The sequence below is a fragment of the Centruroides vittatus genome, unplaced genomic scaffold, assembly GCF_030686945.1.
Source record: "Centruroides vittatus isolate TY-2023 unplaced genomic scaffold, ASM3068694v2 scaffold_3315, whole genome shotgun sequence".
In the NCBI taxonomy this organism is placed as follows: Eukaryota; Metazoa; Arthropoda; class Arachnida; order Scorpiones; family Buthidae; genus Centruroides; species Centruroides vittatus.
The window spans coordinates 287,760-307,040 of NW_027122703.1; the positions used below are offsets into that span (position 1 = coordinate 287,760).

The window sequence follows — 19,281 nt, forward strand, 5'->3', positions numbered from 1 at the left end:
AAATGATTTAGAATTTATTGTACTTAATGACAAACATCCTCCTAAATGGAAGACAATTTTCACCATCTTCAACATTCGTGGTTCTGAAGCTTAAATAAGAGTTCAAACGGTATTTACATATTGGGATCACGGTTGTAAAATCTGCCTGTTCATTTGTCATATTTAGTGTCTCTCCATTTTGTCAGATCCATTCTTGGTATATCTGGCCCTCCGCAATCTAATCGTGGATTTCTGAAACAAAAGATTTTTCTCTCATTGGGAAGTGAAATAGTTTTGAATTTTCGTCCCTCTTAAAATTTTCTATGTTTATGAAAGTTCAGACTTATTAGAAATAAATTGGATGCTACGTCATATACAAAACGAGTTCATAAAAATTCGTTAAAAAGTGATTTATATATATAAATTAGTCTTTAAATCTATAGATAATTCCGATAATTTTTGAAGAAAATTGTGACTTACTGTCTTGGATCAGCCATTCTCATAGCATGAATCTGTACACTGATCATGTCGTCCGCGTTATCACACAAAAGTCGACTTAATTTTACTTTTCTTATTTCTTGAAGTTGAGCTGATTAAAAATAATTTCACGTGAAAACGATTGCTTTTATTATTATTTTTCCCCGATATTAATAAGTGCTAATTACCTGGAGTGAAGCTTGAAGGCCAGTCTGGATTCTCGTACCAAAACCGATCTCCCCTTCTGATATTAGCAAATTGTTCGGCAATTAAGCAAGCAAATGTCGGACCAACTAGACCTTTAGGAATAGGAAATTCGGCAATACCTACGCTCCATAAATCAAGATCGTGGATATTTCTGTAAGATAACATTTTCAATTGTGAATATTCATTTAAAAAATAAGCGCAAAAATTACTTGACTATTAGTTTTTGGTATAAATTGCAATAACGTGACTTAGAAATAAGTAGCTTTCTACTTGATGTGCGTTAGTCACGTTAAGTTTACATATTAAATAGGTTAAAATGAGATCATGACAGAGCATATCTTTTAAAACTTTGTAAAGTTTATTGGATAAATCATTTGTAATCAAAATGGGAGTTCGTTTTTGTAAATTTAAATGTTCAGCTTTTAAAAGGTAGCCTTTAAATTATCTATTTTATCAGATGATTGAATTGTTCTATTGTCGTGACAATTGATGCTACAGTCCAGGAAACGAAGCCAGGTTTCCGCATTTCATTGTTTCGCCTACTGGCGGTTAATATTAACTTGAGAAAATTTCTGACATCCTTTAATTTCTATTAATAGACAATGATATCTGATCTTAATCCAATTTTAGTATACCTAATAATAATTTTCATATCTTTTAATTTTAAAAGAAGAAAAAATTTAAAATAAATTTTTAACGATTTTTTCCCCCTAAAGCCTAAACCTTGAGGAATTGTAAATCTTTTAGATACAGTAATTTTAATATAGCTACATTAGTAAAAATGCACAATTCATTCAAAATGAAGCTTTAAAGCTTAAAAAATATATTATTAATGAGTCTGAACTAAAATATTTGTCAGTATAATCTCGTTTTTAAGCATTACTTTTCGATGATAAAAAAATCTGTTGTAAAAGTTATGAAAATCCTTGTAATATAATAATGATTATTGTAAAAGATTTTGTTAAAAATAAAGAGCTTACTTATATAATTTGCTGTAACGATGAATGGTTCTATTTGGCATTAAACCAACGAGATCATCGAAGCTTCTAGCAGGTGGTAAACCGCAATATTCTCTATAACGATTATATCCGGGCAAACCATGTTCTCTCGCTCTTTGCATATTCATCGATGCTAAATCCATTCCAAACCTATCGCCAGGTTTCTCGAATAAGTGATTCGTTACTTCGGTAGTGATTTCTGTATCCATACGGTAAGCTTCTTGATTTATAAGACCCAAAATAAAAGTGTCGATAATTCCCGGTTTGTACAAATCGTACGGTTGCAGTAATTGAGTTGATAGACGAATGGCCTCTATAAATGTGGTGTAAATATAATAGATTACTATTAATTACACAATGATTAATAATAGTCTTCGACATTTAATATCTACCTATTCTCTCGTGATATTTATTATATCGTTCGGTAACATCCGGTAATAAACTATGTCCAAATCGAAAAGCTGCAGATTGGAAGGCTGCTCTTATACCGGCATTTATTTTAGGACTGTAACCTTGATAGTAACCCTGAAATTAGAAAAGTAAGAGATTTTTACTATTGAAATTGATTATGCATAAAAAGTGCATTTTAACTGGATATATCGGAATTAATTCTCTCGACCTTTGCTAAAGGTTGTAGGTCGTATTTCTTCATCATGTCATCTCCCAAGACAACTGGTAAAAATTCATTGTAAGTAATTTGTTGTATTTCTGCAGAAATAATGTGTCGTGTTTCCTGATAAATTGTTTCATCGTCCCAATGAGGATTTATTTGTGAAAGAATGCCTGCAATTCGATTATGTTCTCTCATCATCAAAATGTGCATCACTGCCAATTGCAATTGTTCGTTGACTCTATTATCGCCTTCAAAAGAGATATAAATCATAAAAATGCAAAATATTTTTGGAATAGATCTAATTTAACATTTGCCCACCGGCATCGAAACAATATAAATTTCTCGGTCTGGCAATGCAACCCAAGTCTGGATCCACAGTTTTCATAGGAAGTAAATCTTTTAATCCCAAATTTCGATAAAGAGGTGACGTTTTCAACCTTCCTAGAAAATATGATAAACCATTGTAAATAAATGTTTTTCTTGGTTAAAACTATTTCGAAATGCTCACCTCCTCTATATTCTCTTAATCTGTTAGCAACTTCTTCGTTACTCCCATAAATGAAATTTCCATCTATGTAAGCAGATATCGCATTCACTTGCCAACGAGGGCCTAAAAGTAATTTAAAAAGTTAATCGTGGGCCAGCATTTAATTACAATTAAATTATTAAAACAAATGTAACTCACCTAATCTGCATCCAGGTTGCAAACCAGCCAGAGATCTAGCGAAATTCATGCATTTTCGATCAAAGAACTTATAAAACGGATCATCGGAGGGAATGTTAACTGGATAGCAGTTATAATGTTTCTGCTGCGATTTGCAACATTCTATGCTTCTTTTACTTTGATCTACAAAAATAAAGTTTAATTTAGTTTAGATAATTGAATTTCATTCCATTGAAAGATTAAGTTTTAATACCAAGAGAAGGAGCTGCTCTAGTTAAATCGTGATCTAACATCTGGCCCCAAGCAGCAATCATGTTACAGATTCCGTAATCATGTTCGCTTACATCGTGATGCATGACCAAACTGACAATTCTGGGACTAGGCAACAATTCTCCATCATACGCTCGTCTAGGTGCAGTTATTCCTTTGAAAAATGAGAGAATCAGAAAACAATAACATTAAATAAAAAAGTAAAAACTATATATATTTATTTAGGAATTTATACCATCTGAATAATTAGGAGGCAAAAATCTAACCATAGCCGATCGAGCAGAACCCCAGGAGGGATTGTCTAAATTGTTGCACATTCCAGTCAAAGTGCGATAACGACTGACTTCACATTTCACTGGTTTGAGAAAAGTAGGACAAATATCATTAATAATTGTTTTGGAAGTTTCGATTTGCGGGAGTCCATGGGCTATAGTATCGAAAGAGAGATAGAATCTAGAAAACAAAATTTAAAAACCAATTAAATATTACTCATAAAATATTTTTATTAAATTAAAAATTGAAATATTGCTTTTAGAAACTGTATTCTTGTGCTTCATTCTGTGGTACGGACATGCGGTAACTAGGCAGGTGCACCCGCACAGGGCCCACTCGGAAGGGGGGCCCAAAATGCGTGTATTTGTTTTATTATTTTCCCCAAACCTAATTAATTAAGGGGCCTAAATGCAAATTTTTGCACAGGGCACAGGAATGGCTAGTTACGGCACTGGGTATGGAATTAATTTTTCTTGTTTTAGAATTGTTGAAACAAAAAAAAAAAAAAAATGTGATCGTATAAATCCTATATAGCTTACTGTACAATAAGAAATAAGAGGAATTTGCACTTAAAAATAATTATTAATTGAATGTCGACCTTAAACATGTACTCAAGCGTTAAAACAATATTTGAATTACGTTTTACGACAACAATCTTAACGCAAAAGGAAAGTAATTTTTCACTTCACTGCTTGGAAATAGATTTTCTAAATCACAAGACTATTGTTGTTTGCTGGAATGTAAAAAAATATTTAATTCTGTTTTATTTTAACATTGTTAACACCTTCTAAAGGCATTTGGGTGATATTCAAATCTAGAAATTCTAAATTTATTACACTTGAAGCAAAGGAAGATTTTTTTTTTTTTTTTTGAAAATAATAAATGTGATAGTTAATGTTGTTTAAGAATAATAAAGTTTTGTGTTTTTTGTGGAGGCGGAAGAAATTTATTTATACGTTATTAATTATTTTCTCATATACTTTCATTAGGAAATTTTATTTATTTAAAAATTATGTATCATATTGCTTCGAATTTAAGACACTTTTCCAGGTTTCCAGATTTGAAAGTATCTTAAATTTAAAATATTTCTCGTCATTCTTTAAAATCTTTATATAGTGACAATTTTATATCATTTCCTGTTTGTTTTTATTTACATTGTTAATTTATTGATATATTTAAAATAAAATATGTTTTTACTCTGTAATAAGTTAAGTAGAAAAATGTAGTTTAAAATATCATCCAACTTTTTCTTGAAAACGTCATTTTTAAAAGTGAACTGTCTTAAATCCGAAGCAATATAATATTTATGTACTTTATATACAAATAAGCCTATATCATGATTATGTATTGATATATAAACGTCGAACATAATTACATATGTTCAATGTTTTTAAAGTAACTATCATTCGTTAAATATTTTAAAATTATTTTAATTTAAATACTTAGTTATAAAATATATATAAAGTAAATTTGGATTTTTTTAAAGTTATTCTCTTTTCCATTATTTAATATTTGCGAAAATAGGGGGTGTATCGTGGCTGCTGGCTCATTTTCTATCAGACCTTAACAATACGATTGAAGTTTTTCAAATGTTTTTTATTGGAAAAATACGATAATATTAAATTAATTTTAATACTTTTACTTATTTCTGGAGTGGAATCTAATCCTGGTCCCTTATAAAGATCCCCGACAAAACGTGGAAGACACCCCCGTCGGGTCGAAGTAAGTCAAGCAACAGGAAAGAGCTTATTACTGCTAACACTAAACTAATAACTGACTTCAGTTCACCTGTGGATAAAGAAGTATAGAATATGTCTAAAGATGAAACTGACTCACAGATAGAAGACGACATACAAGATTTACCGTCAACTTCAGGTGAGTCAAATGTACCAAGTTCGAAATCAATAGTTAATACTAAAGAAATTACAAACACCTCAATGACAGACTTATGGAATATTTGTAAAAATAATTTAATTCGCCTCTAATTATAACAAAAGTCACAAGCGCTGGTCTAATTTTAAAAAATAATACGTAAAATTGTTTTGTTTATTGTTTAAATTATAGTATTACTATTTACAAAAACAACTAAAACAAATTTTGAATCGAAAGTACGTACATGAAGATCAAGAAGGAGAACAATTAAAATATTTTGTGTTTTAATTGTTCTTCTTGGTCTTCATGTACAGTACTTTAAGTTGAATTATTTTTGAATGTAGTATTAAGTTGAATTATTCACTACATTATCAATATTTAATAAGATAAGAAAAAATAATATTTTATAAAATATTTTTAATATTATATTTTAAAAATAAAATATTTTATAGAATAAAGATGATTTTCTGAAATATTTTTAAAATGTAACGGTTAAAAATAAATGTTGTAAGAAATGTAATGATTAAATTTATTTTTTATATTTAATTTTGAGCAAAATTGAGAGAAACTTGACATATAAGAACTGTATCAAATGTTTCATTATATTTATATTTTAAAGATTTATTGTGTTTCTCATTCACTTTTTACATTTCGCTAGTTCTTGTTTGTTTGTATTTTTACTTATTTAATGTGCATCTGATAAAAAGTATGACAATTAAATATATATTTTTGTTTTCATAAATGCAGACTCGATGCCAATTCAAATATAAAACATTTAAAATTAATTACTTTGGTTACATAAAATTGTTCTTTAAAAGACAATATTTCATTGAATTACTAAATCATAGTGCATGATAACACTTCAAGAATCAGTTGTAGGAAATACGGTTTTCTAGTGTTTTATGAATATAATTACATTGAGATAAAAATAACATTTTTCCTATTATACAGTATAATTATACAATACGAATATTTTTATTATATAATTAAACTTACTGCATAAGAATATAATGAACAGTTTTAAATTAATAATGGAAAAAACCCTAGAAGCAAAAGCAAACAAGACGTTTTAAGGCTAAAAGGTCAAAGATTAATTTTTTATGAGACCCTCATTTTTTTATTTACTTAAATGTCACGACGTAAGATGATGTAATAATAAAACTTAATGGCTAACGTCAAAATAATGATTCGAGTCTTCAGATGTCTCGTATATATTACTCTTTTTTTTTCTTTTAAGAGGTTAATATATAGTTAGTTATTATATAAAATCTCTCAATATGGTATGTAGGCGATCTGATATTAACAGAATTTTTGTTGAGTTCCGAATTTGGCAAAAGGAAAATTAATTGAGAATCGTATAACGTGACCTCTTTTGCCATAAAATTTAATACAATTGGGTCATTATATTATATTTATGCCCATCTTTGAACTTCATTTAAAAATTATTTTAAATTTAAAAACTTTTATGAATATTTAACAACCTGTGAGCCAATATTTTTGTCGCCTCTAGCAGAATTTCGGCTACAATTGATATATGTTCGGGCTTAGGCTGTACTGAAGACAACTCTTGAATTTCCCATGGAACTTCTTGTCCTGTAGAAGAGAATATAAAACCTCGTAAAGTTTTATTAAGGGCAAAATTTTCTGACAAAGGTAAAATGAATATTATTAATTCAGTTTGAGTCTTGAATATTATAAACAACTGTTTCCGCATGGCACACTTACCAAATTTTCTTCTGGCTTCGTGCACTGCTCTGTTAATGTCGTCAAATGTAATACAGTCTGGCCCGCTTTCTGAACTTTCTTCTACTCTCCAGCTAAAAATTTCATAACATTTACTGTATAGAACAATACGTGAGACATAAGTGACATGGTCAGGTGCAAGGTTGGATAACCTCGAACCTTGGCCTACATAGAGGCTAACGTGGAGGAAAAAACTGGAGAAGAATTAGCTCACAGAGCAAAGGTTAGAACTTTCAACTCCCGACGAGTAAACTGAAGGAGGAAAAAGATTCAAAATAACGCGATTCACTTACTTACAAACATGAATTGACCCCCTTCCTTTTATTCTCTACCCTCACGGATTATAACATATTAACCAACTCTATGTATTTATGTCGTAATACTTTTCCATTAGCCTATATTATTAAAAATATTTTCTATTTTAATTTAAGCGTCTAGGATTAGTTCCTGAACATCTAAGATCATCTTTTTAATTTTATAGACGTGCTCTTGATTTTAATCATTAAATAGCATTCATAATAATGAACTACATCCGGTCTGTATATGTATTATAAAACGTTCTGTATGAATTAAATGTTTGCTATCATTTATTTACTTGTGTAATCTTAAGCTGGACAATTCTCCACATTAATCTCTATAAATCTAACATTTAAAAAAAAAGTAAGGTTTTTACTCTTCCACAAAAGCCTTGATGAATTGGATGCCCGGTGGTAAGGATCTTTTGGAATGAACTCTTCGTTTTCCACTCTTCAAAACTAAAGCACATCCTGGAGAATAATCATTGTTGAAGGGGGGTCTTACTTGCTGGACCGAGAGAATTATATTATCTCCCAAAACCAGCAAAATAACCGTCACCAATACATACCTGTAAATGGACAAAATTGTTTATTTATTGATTTATTGCTTCTTTAGGTTTATTACTATTGACTATCCGACGAAAATTTTATATAGAATGAATTATTGTTTTGTGTTATTAAAGAAATAGAAAGTTTTGAAAAAATTATTTTAAAAAAACTCTATTCTGAAACACCCGATAAGAGAAACGCGAATGGAGGTTAATGTTCCATTGTTGCCATGGAAAATATATAATCACGACTTAATGACGTCATATAAAACATTATACATTTATTTAAAAACAAATAAGAATTCTTTCATTAAATTAAGTATTATTTAGTATAGCACAATTACAATGCTTTTATAAACGAAAAATTATAATACTTATCGTTCAAAATAAAGTTTACAACGTAAAATTATTTTCAAAAATAAATTTATATATAATAAAGTACTATTATTATTTATTTTGAAATAGTTTTTTTAGAAAAATTAATATAGAAACCAAGGCCACGCACACGGAAATTTTTGGATTTTGCTTCCCTCTTCACTTGGAAAGAATTAAAGAATGAATAAAACAGTATATTTGTATAGCATACCGGTACTTATTTTGTACTGGTTAAGTTACTTTTTAGTCTACTGTAATGTGTTACTCGTTATACCTACATTTAAAAATTAATAATCTACGTTACGAAAAATAATGTATAGGCTTATATTTTTTAATTCCACCCTTTTAAACATCTTGTGCACGAACCTGATAAGAACTATCCATAAACGAACTTCAATTAATGTATAAATTATTTTAGTTTTTGTACGGTATTCAAAAATTAATCAAATCATGGACTTGCTCTTGATTTTATATCTTATATTCTAAGAAAACTATTTTTGTTAAGTTACCGTAAAATTAAAACGTCTTGATTAAAATATACACTGATTCAATTTAAATTTCAAAACAGAATTAGAATAATACAATACTTTTATTGTTTTGATAAAATGAAATACAGTATTATAATGGTTCAGACAGAAAAATTGTTTTAGCAGTCTTGTAATTTACCAAATAAAAAGTTGACTGTTACTTTTTAAAATGAGTCATTAATAATTGTGTATTTTTAAATAAACTGCTATTCTTGTAAACATTTCCTTTATAAGAATCTATGGAATTTTTATAAACATTTAATAAAACGAAATAAGACTCACTTGAATAAGATAGACTAGCAAATATTCTAGTCGAATATTATTTCGTTAGTAAATTGGTGCAATATGACCAATTTTTGTTTAACGAAAGAAAATTCGAGGTAAAATCTCTAGCTTGTTAAGCTCTCTACGCGGGTCTCCGAAATAAGTTTTAAACGAACAACTTATCACGGTTAACGTCATTTCGGAAAGTTTAAGGAGCCAGAATAGTTCATTAAAAACACAAAATAAAATAAATATACTGTATATATAACGCAACATTTTCTTTATAAAATTATTATCTCAACAATATCTGTAAGATTGACAATATTGATCAATGATTTAATTTCCTCAATGTGTTTCCTTTTCTAAAATTATAATTGTGTTTTCATTTGGCATATCTATTTTAAAAGAATTCAATTTATACAAGTATAAATTAGGACAAATTATTGTTTAATGATATTAAGCCTAATTGCTAACTCGGGCGAAGAAATCATTTTATAAACTTTATCTATCGTTTGAAGTTAAGACAGTTTCAGGTTGTCATGACAAACCTCAGTTCAACGCTCATTCAAAGTTATCCCTTTGTATTCATTTAAAAAGTTCATCCAGAGTCTTCTAAAATACAGTAATAAAAAATAAAAATAAATTTAATACTGAAATGAAGAATGTATATAGGATCAATGAATGTATGTAGATGTGTATCATATATATAAATAAAATTAATGTGGTAATATAATATTAATGATATTTATTTATAAAATTATTATTTAGTAAAACGTATAATTAAATTTTTTCTATTATTAAATCAAACGTAAGCATGAGAGATGTCTTTAAATTTATGAGTTTATACTTTATGATTCGCTATTTAAGGTATATTCTTGTACTGTAAATAAATAAATAAAATTTGATGAAATTAATCGATAAAATTCATGTGGTTAAAGTGTAATTAATTTATGGAAACGCTATTTTAACAAAAGTAATGTTTTCTTAAATTAGAAACTTAAGGAAAAAATTGATGTATTGAGAAGATTAAAAGCAGCATAAAAATTAAAAAGATAAAGAAAAATCATACATATCAAATATCTGGAATCCTGGTTCATTGATTAAATGTACATATGATGATGAAAATATCTAATTTAACTGTTGCGAATTTATAGTATTATTTTATATTTATTTTATATGAATTATGAATTTTCAAGTGATAAAGCAAGACGAATTAACTATTTTCCTTCTGGTGCCTATTAAGGTGATAAATTTTAAAAGATGTAATATATTAAATTTCCTAACGGTAGAAACGAATTTTATATAAAGTTATGACCAATTAAATATTTTGTGTTAGTTATAGATAAAAAGTTTATTAAGTAAGAATAGATTTTATTAAGGAGTCGTTTTCTTTCACCTTATATTGTGCCGCGAGATACAGAACATGTAGTTATTTGAGTAAATCTTTTTAATGCCATGGAACTAGTTTTCATCTTATACCTTAAGGAGGAAATATATTAAATATTCCGAGAGTTGTGATTGCTACAGAAAATGACCTCGGGTGTTTTTCCTAGTTTAATTTGATGGCGGAATACTTTTTTACATTAAAAATATTACTACGGAACTCCGGATAAAATTATTTTGCATGAAATCAAAAAATAGATCACAAAGAATACAAATATAGATTTATACATTAAACGGGAAAATGGGATTTATTTAATATTTAATTAATTTATTGTTTTTAATTACAGTATTTTATTTTATATTATATGAAAGTTTTCTCGCAGAACTCGAGTTAATGAAAAAAATTATTAGATAAAAATATTTAAGCTAATATTTGGAAAAAATCAAGACAAAAAGTTTAAGTTATGGATTCTAAATCATCGATAACAAACAATACTCATAACCTTATAATAAATAACTCTTTGAGTAATGATATACAATTTTCAGTTTGTACTATTAATTAGAATGGTGTTTATTTTCACTTTAATTTAGTTCTGAGACGAGGAAAAGTCGAAAAAAATAACATTAAATTGCGGCAAAAGTCTATGCCATCCCACATGGCAAGCAAATTTTTACGAATGGAGCATTTTTTAATCAATCATATTAGTTTAGTTCGGTTAAAATAATGTAAGATTTAATTAACTAACGATATTGATTAGCAGATATTCAACCTATTTACTGTTATCTTTATCAACTGTTAATCAGAGCCTAAATATCAGTGACTAAGATAAGACTAATTTAAAACAATGTAATTAATTTTACGATAAATTTATCACACTAATACATTCATTTATTGTTGGACCGTCTTACAATAAAATCGCATTAGATAGCTGTACCAAGATTTCTTTTAATTAAAAAGGATTTGAAAAATTTTATAATTGAATGATTTCCTTTATCTGTTAATAACAAAAATTGAAAGATTGTAAAATTTTGATTAAAAATACTTTAAAATTCTTTACTACTTTAGATCTTTCGTAGTAACTTTAATTTCATATGATATAGAATAGAAGTATAAACAATATACCATATAACTAATATAATACAAATTTATATTTATTATTCACTTTTAATTTAATGAATAAAGTGTACTGATCATAAAAATCTTACTGAAAGGAAAATTTTTATTAAAGTTTAAGCCACTTCTCAAATTATTAAAGAATAAATAAGCTCAGATCATTGCAAAACTAAGTTTATTTGGTATACTTGATATTGATTTACAATATTTCTTTAATTAAAATTTTTGGAATTCATGGAAATAAGTAGAGTTTCATTATTTTTAATGCTATTTAAATTGCTTACTTAATAAATAAAAATTCATAAAATATTAAATTATGTAGTGAAGATATTTAGGTCAAAAATTTCCAATAAATTCTTATGTTTAAAATTAATCTCACTGAGAGATCTGGTTTTAAACTTAATATCATTTAATAAAATTGTATGTCAGTTGTGATATTTATGAAAATGTAAGAATTTTATATAAAATTTATTAAGAGATAATTATTTTTCATAAATTAATTGCTAAATCTAATTAATAAATTATGTATAATTATAATTTCATAGTTTTTAAAATTACACAATTATTATAATTGGATCGACATTTTTAATTAGAGAAATCATAATTTTATAAATAATTAAATCAATAATTAGTTCTACTTATAAAATTGGATGCATATTATTATAATACTTAATGCTTATTATTAAAAAAAATATATCATAATTTAGTTTTGTAACTTTTAATAATTTGATAACTTAAAAAGTTTCCATTTATGTAATTTTACATAAAATGTAATGTTTGATAATTGAAATTTGATATCCAAATATCATAACCAGGTGTTGAGATAACTTGGACTTCATAAGACCCAACTTTGATCTATTCATTTTCATATATCACGTTTTTTTTCGTATAAAAAATTAAATTTTGATTCCCGGACATATAAAAGCTACAAAAATTTAGTCTTTTTTATGTAAAAATATCATGAAATTATACAGTAGACTTGCTATACCGGCCATTCAGAGTAGTGCCGGATTACTGAGTGTATAGGATTCCAAGAAATGAACATGACCCGTCGCCCCTTCTGCACCGATTCTTTTTTCCAGCTGCATTTTGTTGTTGCGAAATTATGCGCAGGAGTTGCAAGTTTAATTTTTTATTAAAGTTAATGTTACAAGTTTACGTATTTTGAAAAATAATGAGAGGTTGCGGCCGAAGTTTTCATCTCGAAAACGTGAACATGGAACGTCGAGCGCCGCCATCTTGTAAGCCTAGAAGTTTGACAATGGCGTTTGGAACGTCAATTCTATTGACGTTCCAAACGCGGCCGAAGATGAATACTTCGGCCGCAACCTCTCTATTAAACACGAATAAGAGAAAGACATTTCAATGGGGGGCATGTCCAGATAATTGAAAAGCCGGATTATCAAGAGTCTGCTATTAATTGGTTAGGATTTGACCCAGATGAAGGAAGATCAGCAGGGTCATTTGATCCTGCTGATTATCCTGTATCTGGGTCTAATCTTAATCAATTATTAATTATGATTTGGGAAATTTTTCAATTTTTGTTTAATATTTAAATTATTAAATTTAATGATGTTATTTATATATTTGGGTGTAATAGTAATCAAATTTTTAACATAAAATTATAATAATTAAAGGAAAGTTCAGACCTATATTTGAATTTTTACACTCCAAAACTCGAAATGGCCGAGTTCAACATCCTTTTCTAAGGAAAGTGAACTCTAATTTGCGATTTTAATTCTTCGTAAACTGGAAATGTTGTAAATTGTAACAATTATCGATTTTTCCCCCGCATTATTCATCAAAAGATGTTTGACCTCGTAGATAATCTGAGCAGACGATCTTTATCGGCTGTAGAAAAACGTGAGGCGCGAAATTATGGGCACGTGACGTGTTTCGATCTTTATGAATTTTTTATTATTATTATTTACACAGGACATTTTAATAATTATTAAATGTTTCCTTCTAAATAAATATAATAAAATATTATTAGAAGAGAATGTCGTTTAAATAAGTATAAATAAGCCTAAATAAAGACGATGACATCTTCAATTGCTGACGTCATATTAAAATTAATCGCATTAAAAGTTAATTTTTATTATTTTTAATTTAATACAACACAAAATAAAAAATAATAAATAAGTTTTAAAACAAAGTTAAAAAATTTAGATATTGTCATAGAAGTTAGTTCGTCTGCTACTGCGTGTTTTGTAATTTATGTCAATGGTCGTGTATTTGTAATTTTCGTGAAGGTTCTTCGCGTAATTCTGCTGCAAAAATGTAAATTCGTTATTAAGTCGCTTGATATTGTTATATAATGTGGAATAGTTTCATATTTCTATTGTTTTCTAATTGTTTTTTATATTACATTTATACAAATGTTATGAAAAAATGGATTAGGCTTAACCTTGATGACGCAACTAGTTAATGAGTTTGACTGAAATCCATTGTAGCAATTTGAATTTATAAAGACAGTGAAAAGAAACTTATAAAGATGAAAAAAAGGAACCATTGTAAGAGAAGTTTATGGAGAAAAGGAACAAATACAGTTCGTGCTGGGTAAGTACACGAAATGAACTTTTTCTATTATCAATTACTAGGAAAACGAAGAGAATAAACAATGGTTTGTCTGGACGTGATTCCCCATTCGACACCTCTTATCTATTAGATAAAATTTTGCCAAGCACATTTGTCTGATAATGCGAAGATCCTAAAAAGTCGCACAAATACTAATTTCCTTTTCTTCGATAAATAGGTCAAGTTTCAGGATGAGTTTATATATATATATATATTATTATCAGTGATTGATCCAATCAAGTTCTATTCAGTGCTCGAAAAGATCGATTAGATAGAAACTTAGGCATCATTCCTATATACTTATCGACAATCTTTTATTAAGATTTTGATCTCGGTAGATACGGTTTCCGTCTAACAAAAATGTATCTACATTGTCAGTCTAACAACCCACATTATGCACTTCATGGGGCCATCATTATAGCCACAAAAGCGTAACACGACTGGGATCGCGTTTTCTGACCTCATTCTATTTGCTAATTCTTTTGAAATTTTATTTACTCTGAGGAGTTAATCTGTCCGGTATTAACATATGACTCGTCACCAAAACAAATTTTATTGCCGTTTTATTTCGTGGACATTCAAACAATACATAATAATAAATTCTGTTTCTTACAAATATATAAATCTTATTCTGATTTATTTAGCATTAATTGCAGAAGGAAAATAAGCATAAAAAGTAAAAACTAATCAAGAATAAATTTTCGATTTTTCGTGACGTTAAAAATTCTATTTAGGTCAAACAATGAATATTAATTACATAAGTTTTAAGTGAATTTCGAATAGAATCTCGAAGAACTCGAGAGATTTTTATAATCCGTGTTATCGTCTAATAAGTTTCTCATTTTGAAAATTTGTATGTGAATATATATTACTAATTAGATCCATTGAGAATACTTTCGGTTTTGTTTTATTTTGGGAAGATAGAATGGCCTCGTCACCCAAATCTACTTTTATCCATTCTCGATCTTATAGTAACGATGCAGCCTACGCCCTCATAACAATATTGTCCACAGATCTTTTCTTTGACCTATTCTCCTGATCGTTCGATTGCCCCCAGCAACTTTGGAGAAGAACAGGGAGAAAGGGAAGGCATTTGGGTCGACTAGACAACCATTGCGCAAATTCACCAATTCTCAACACGTCGTTCATGGCTTCGAGGCATGAAATGAGGCAATTCCGACGCCTCCGGCTACAAGAGGGGAAGTCAAACGTGTTCCTACCAAAGGATGAACTGTGGTCGATGATTTTTATTTTGACCTACAAACCCTCCATCCGTCTGTTTGATTCAGGAAGGAAAAGACTAAGATGTAACTTTTTACTGAGAAAGAAAAGTAGGAAAGTTGCACTCGATGTTTTGCTCTCGGCTTTAAAATATTACTTGATTGCTTTGGAATGGTGACGGGACAGAATTACGTAAGAATTAAAATTATAATTAAATATCGCCCATTTAAAAACATTTAATTAAAAAATATATAACATAGATGATTTTGTTTGGAAAAGTCACTAAAATTAACTCTAAAAAACTCAGTTAAAAATTTGGGGCTTCTGTCACTTTATCAAATCGTCACGTTTTCAAAAATGTACTTAAAAATTTCATCATTTTTATTTTTCAAATATATTTGTCTAAAGTCAAAGAAAATTTGAAACGATTACAAATATTATATTGTCTATAGTATATAAAATAATTAAAGAATGCGCTATTATTTCCGGAATCTAAATCTATTTATATTCTATATGTATAATTTATTCATTTTTTAAAAATAGACAACGTTTTAGAATTAACGTTATAAATAAACTTATACATTTTACTATCATAACAATCATTTCATCTTGGTGTTCTCATCAGAATGCGCATAGAGATGGACCATCATTCGTATAATGTCTACATTTACGCAAAATTATAATTTTAACTATGATAAACACTCGGATAATTACTAATAATAACAGAAAAAATTAATTAACAAAAACTCACCTAAGCATTCTAAAAGTGAAGAAACTGTACTAAAAAAAAATCCGTTAACCCACCACAAAAATCCACCTGTCAGCGTCAGCCACACCGATTTAACAGCGAATGACCTGTAGGAAGAGCAGAGATGCTTATATATCGCCCGTCCCTCCCCCAATTCTGCTCCAGAATTAGTCGCTGGCAGATCAAGGGGTCGTCCATAGTCCCATACCCGTTCGCCTCACGTGACTGCGGGAGGCGATTCGTCGTTGGCCCAGTTCGGAATACATACAGATGCTACGAAGACGAGAAGGCGAAGCATAGGAATAACTGATATCCTCGACCTAGCACGAATAAATATTAAAATAGAAGGGTACCTACCGGAGCGCATTTGATAAAGTTTACCGCCCTCCAACCGATTTAATTCACGAAAAACGTTGCAAATTACATTTCTGAATCAGAAAAGCTTCGAAAAGGGAAGTTAGAAATTATTAATTAAATATACATTTTTAAAAATTCTGAATTTAAAGTCACTATTACAGTTTTAATATTAAAAAAAATCGAATAAAGACACGTTTTGCATTAATATAATGTTTTGCTGAAAATGGATTGATGCCATCAATCCATTTTCAGCTTGTTCATCAACGTGTTTTTGAATTTACAGTTTGTTTTTTAAAAAGTTGTCATTTTAGAGGAAAACACATTGAACCGCATTACACTCACAAATATTGAAGTAGTCAGTTTTTGTTTTCCTAACTACTATACTATTACAAGATTTTCCTCTACTTCAAATGATCAATAATCTCGATTGAAGTCGTTTAAGTATTTTTATGTAACATTATAAAAAAAAGAAAAAATTTATGTAATAATAACTGTCTTCAGTTTGGATTGTGACCGTATATAATCCGATAAACAATACCGTTTCCGATAATAAAGGTTCTCCATAAAACAAATTAGAGTTATTACTACGTTAGATTATAAAGCCCAACAAGTATCTCTGACAGAGATGTTGACGTACGTCAATTGACAGTTCAGACTGTTCTAGATTTTTCTTTAGCATTGTCCGAAGAGATGATTAGATTATTATCCCACAATCGGTGTTTCTTTTTATTTCGGTTATATTTTCTTAACCTTAATAACATCTGTAACTTTCGTTTGAAAAGAAACTTGAAGATAACAACTGACATATATATCGTACCTTCCGAGACAACAGATCTTTATTTTACTTCTTATTTCACGCAAGAAAGAGTACTTTATTTCTTAAAGAGGGAAAGGAATCTTAATGAATCACCTTGAATAATTTTTGAAACATTATAGAATTTTTTTTAACCGTCATAATCGCGATTTACTAGCAATTTTGTACCAAGAAGTGGTTTTATCACTGAAGCTAATATCAATCATATCAAATTAAATAGCTTCGAATCACCAAACTGAATTTATTGATATCTTCTCGTTTAAATCCATTAATATTCGATATTATAAATTTGAATTAAATACTTTTCTACTAACTAGAACATCTATAAGATGAGATTTATATGATGGATAAGGAATAGAGTAGTTGCTATGTAATCAATGAATAGATCAATTTTAAACAATCATGTTTTAAATAATACATTATGATACATACTCAGTCCTGCCGCTTTAAAATTATTTTAGGCAATGATTAAACTTATATATGTTGCAATTTTTGAAATGAATTTTATATTTCGTCCACACGTGGCAATTCTTAGATGTTTCCTTTTGTGGGGGTAACAAAGATTAACTTTTTGAGGTCAGTTTAAATATTATTTAAGAAACCTATTCTGTTATTCAACAGAATTCTTGTAGACCTGTCCGTAAATGTGCTCTGACTATATTCATATTTATATGCATGTTAATAAAATCAGTGGTATCTTCAACGAGGTTAAGAGAACCGTTAATCGCATCGAACGTAACTCATATTCAGGATGACACATATAGTACTGCTGTTTGTGGAATTAAAAAAAGATCTGGTTAAATATCCATTATATAGGCCATTGAATAAAATAAACTAATGTAACTTATAACGTTTCATTACAAATTACAAGACCATTATGTAAAGACTATGAAAGTCTATTTAGAAACAGGATATGCTAGAATAATAGTCTAAGAACATGGTAATTAAGTTTTGGATAATTATAATTAATGTTATAATTATTCTTAATAATATACCTTCTTTCACCTTTGTCGTTTTTTAATTTCAAATTAGTGGTAATTCCCTTAAGCGAAAATTAAGCGTGACTATAAATCATTTTTGACTAGTTTTTCGAGAAAGTCCACACATCACTAGAATATAAAAGATTTAAAGAAATGTATAAAATAATGTTTAAATTAGATTTAAAGATAAAATCGCGTGATTTAACAGAGTTAAAATCAAATAGGTCTATGGTATTCTTTCTAGATATAGTCTGGTTATGCTGAATGATTTCAGAGTTGTTACAGTCTTCATGCAAGAGAGATTCCAATATAAACCAGATTACTTATCTTATTGCTAGTTTCTCAGTTGAGATAGAAATATAACTGGGGAAAACGATAAATTGAAAATAATAATTGTTTAAGGATAATAAAAAAAGCGACGACCTTGCTAAGCTTGTTTTACAATTTATTTCCTAAACAAAGTTGTTGTTTATCAAAAATTGGCAAACAAAAAAGGACTTGGCAGAAATAAAATTTAAAGAATATCTAATTACCTAGTTAATTGTTTTAAATCATTTATTGATTACTAATAATTTCATGTGAAATTTTAATTGAATTTCTTAAAAATTATTAGAATAATTCAAATAATATATTCATTAATTAATTCATTTTAATTAAATATATTTGAATTATTCTAACAATTTTTAAGAAATTCAGACGCTTTGATCCAGAGCCAACACCGAGTTCAGAAGCCTTGATGTTTATCACCAAAAACTAAATTTCATTTAGATTTATTCTGTAAGCTTGTCATATCCGAAAAGATATGATAAATAAACAAAAACAGAATTTGACAAATAGCTAGATCCTATATAAATCATTCAATAATATCTGAAAAGATTTATTAGACCATATTTTACTTGAATATAATTCTAAATATTTGAGCGCGATGATGCATCGCTTAACGACCTATATTAATCCTAAATAATTTTATAATGAAATATA

At 28.3% G+C, this 19,281-nt stretch overlaps 1 protein-coding gene and 1 long non-coding RNA gene across 3 annotated transcripts in view; one reads left to right on the plus strand and one right to left on the minus strand.

Moving 5' to 3' along the window:
- On the minus strand, positions 1–16,250 carry LOC136988545 (peroxidase-like). The gene is made up of 15 exons (XM_067286419.1): positions 16,153–16,250; positions 7,770–7,961; positions 7,079–7,170; positions 6,835–6,946; positions 3,444–3,661; positions 3,192–3,362; positions 2,960–3,121; positions 2,783–2,884; positions 2,593–2,715; positions 2,281–2,522; positions 2,054–2,186; positions 1,644–1,974; positions 645–814; positions 460–568; positions 1–231 (listed from the first exon to the last, which is right to left on the minus strand). The coding sequence occupies exons 1-15, from the start codon at positions 16,158–16,160 to the stop codon at positions 150–152; spliced, it is 2,247 nt and encodes a 748-aa protein (XP_067142520.1). The 5' UTR covers positions 16,161–16,250; the 3' UTR covers positions 1–149.
- The window catches only part of LOC136988579 (uncharacterized), a 17,959-nt gene continuing 12,665 nt past the window's right edge, over positions 13,988–19,281 (plus strand). For both annotated transcript variants that reach the window (XR_010882777.1, XR_010882778.1), the window contains exon 1: positions 13,988–14,162. This is a non-coding gene — a long non-coding RNA (uncharacterized lncRNA). The remainder of the gene's footprint in view (positions 14,163–19,281) is intronic.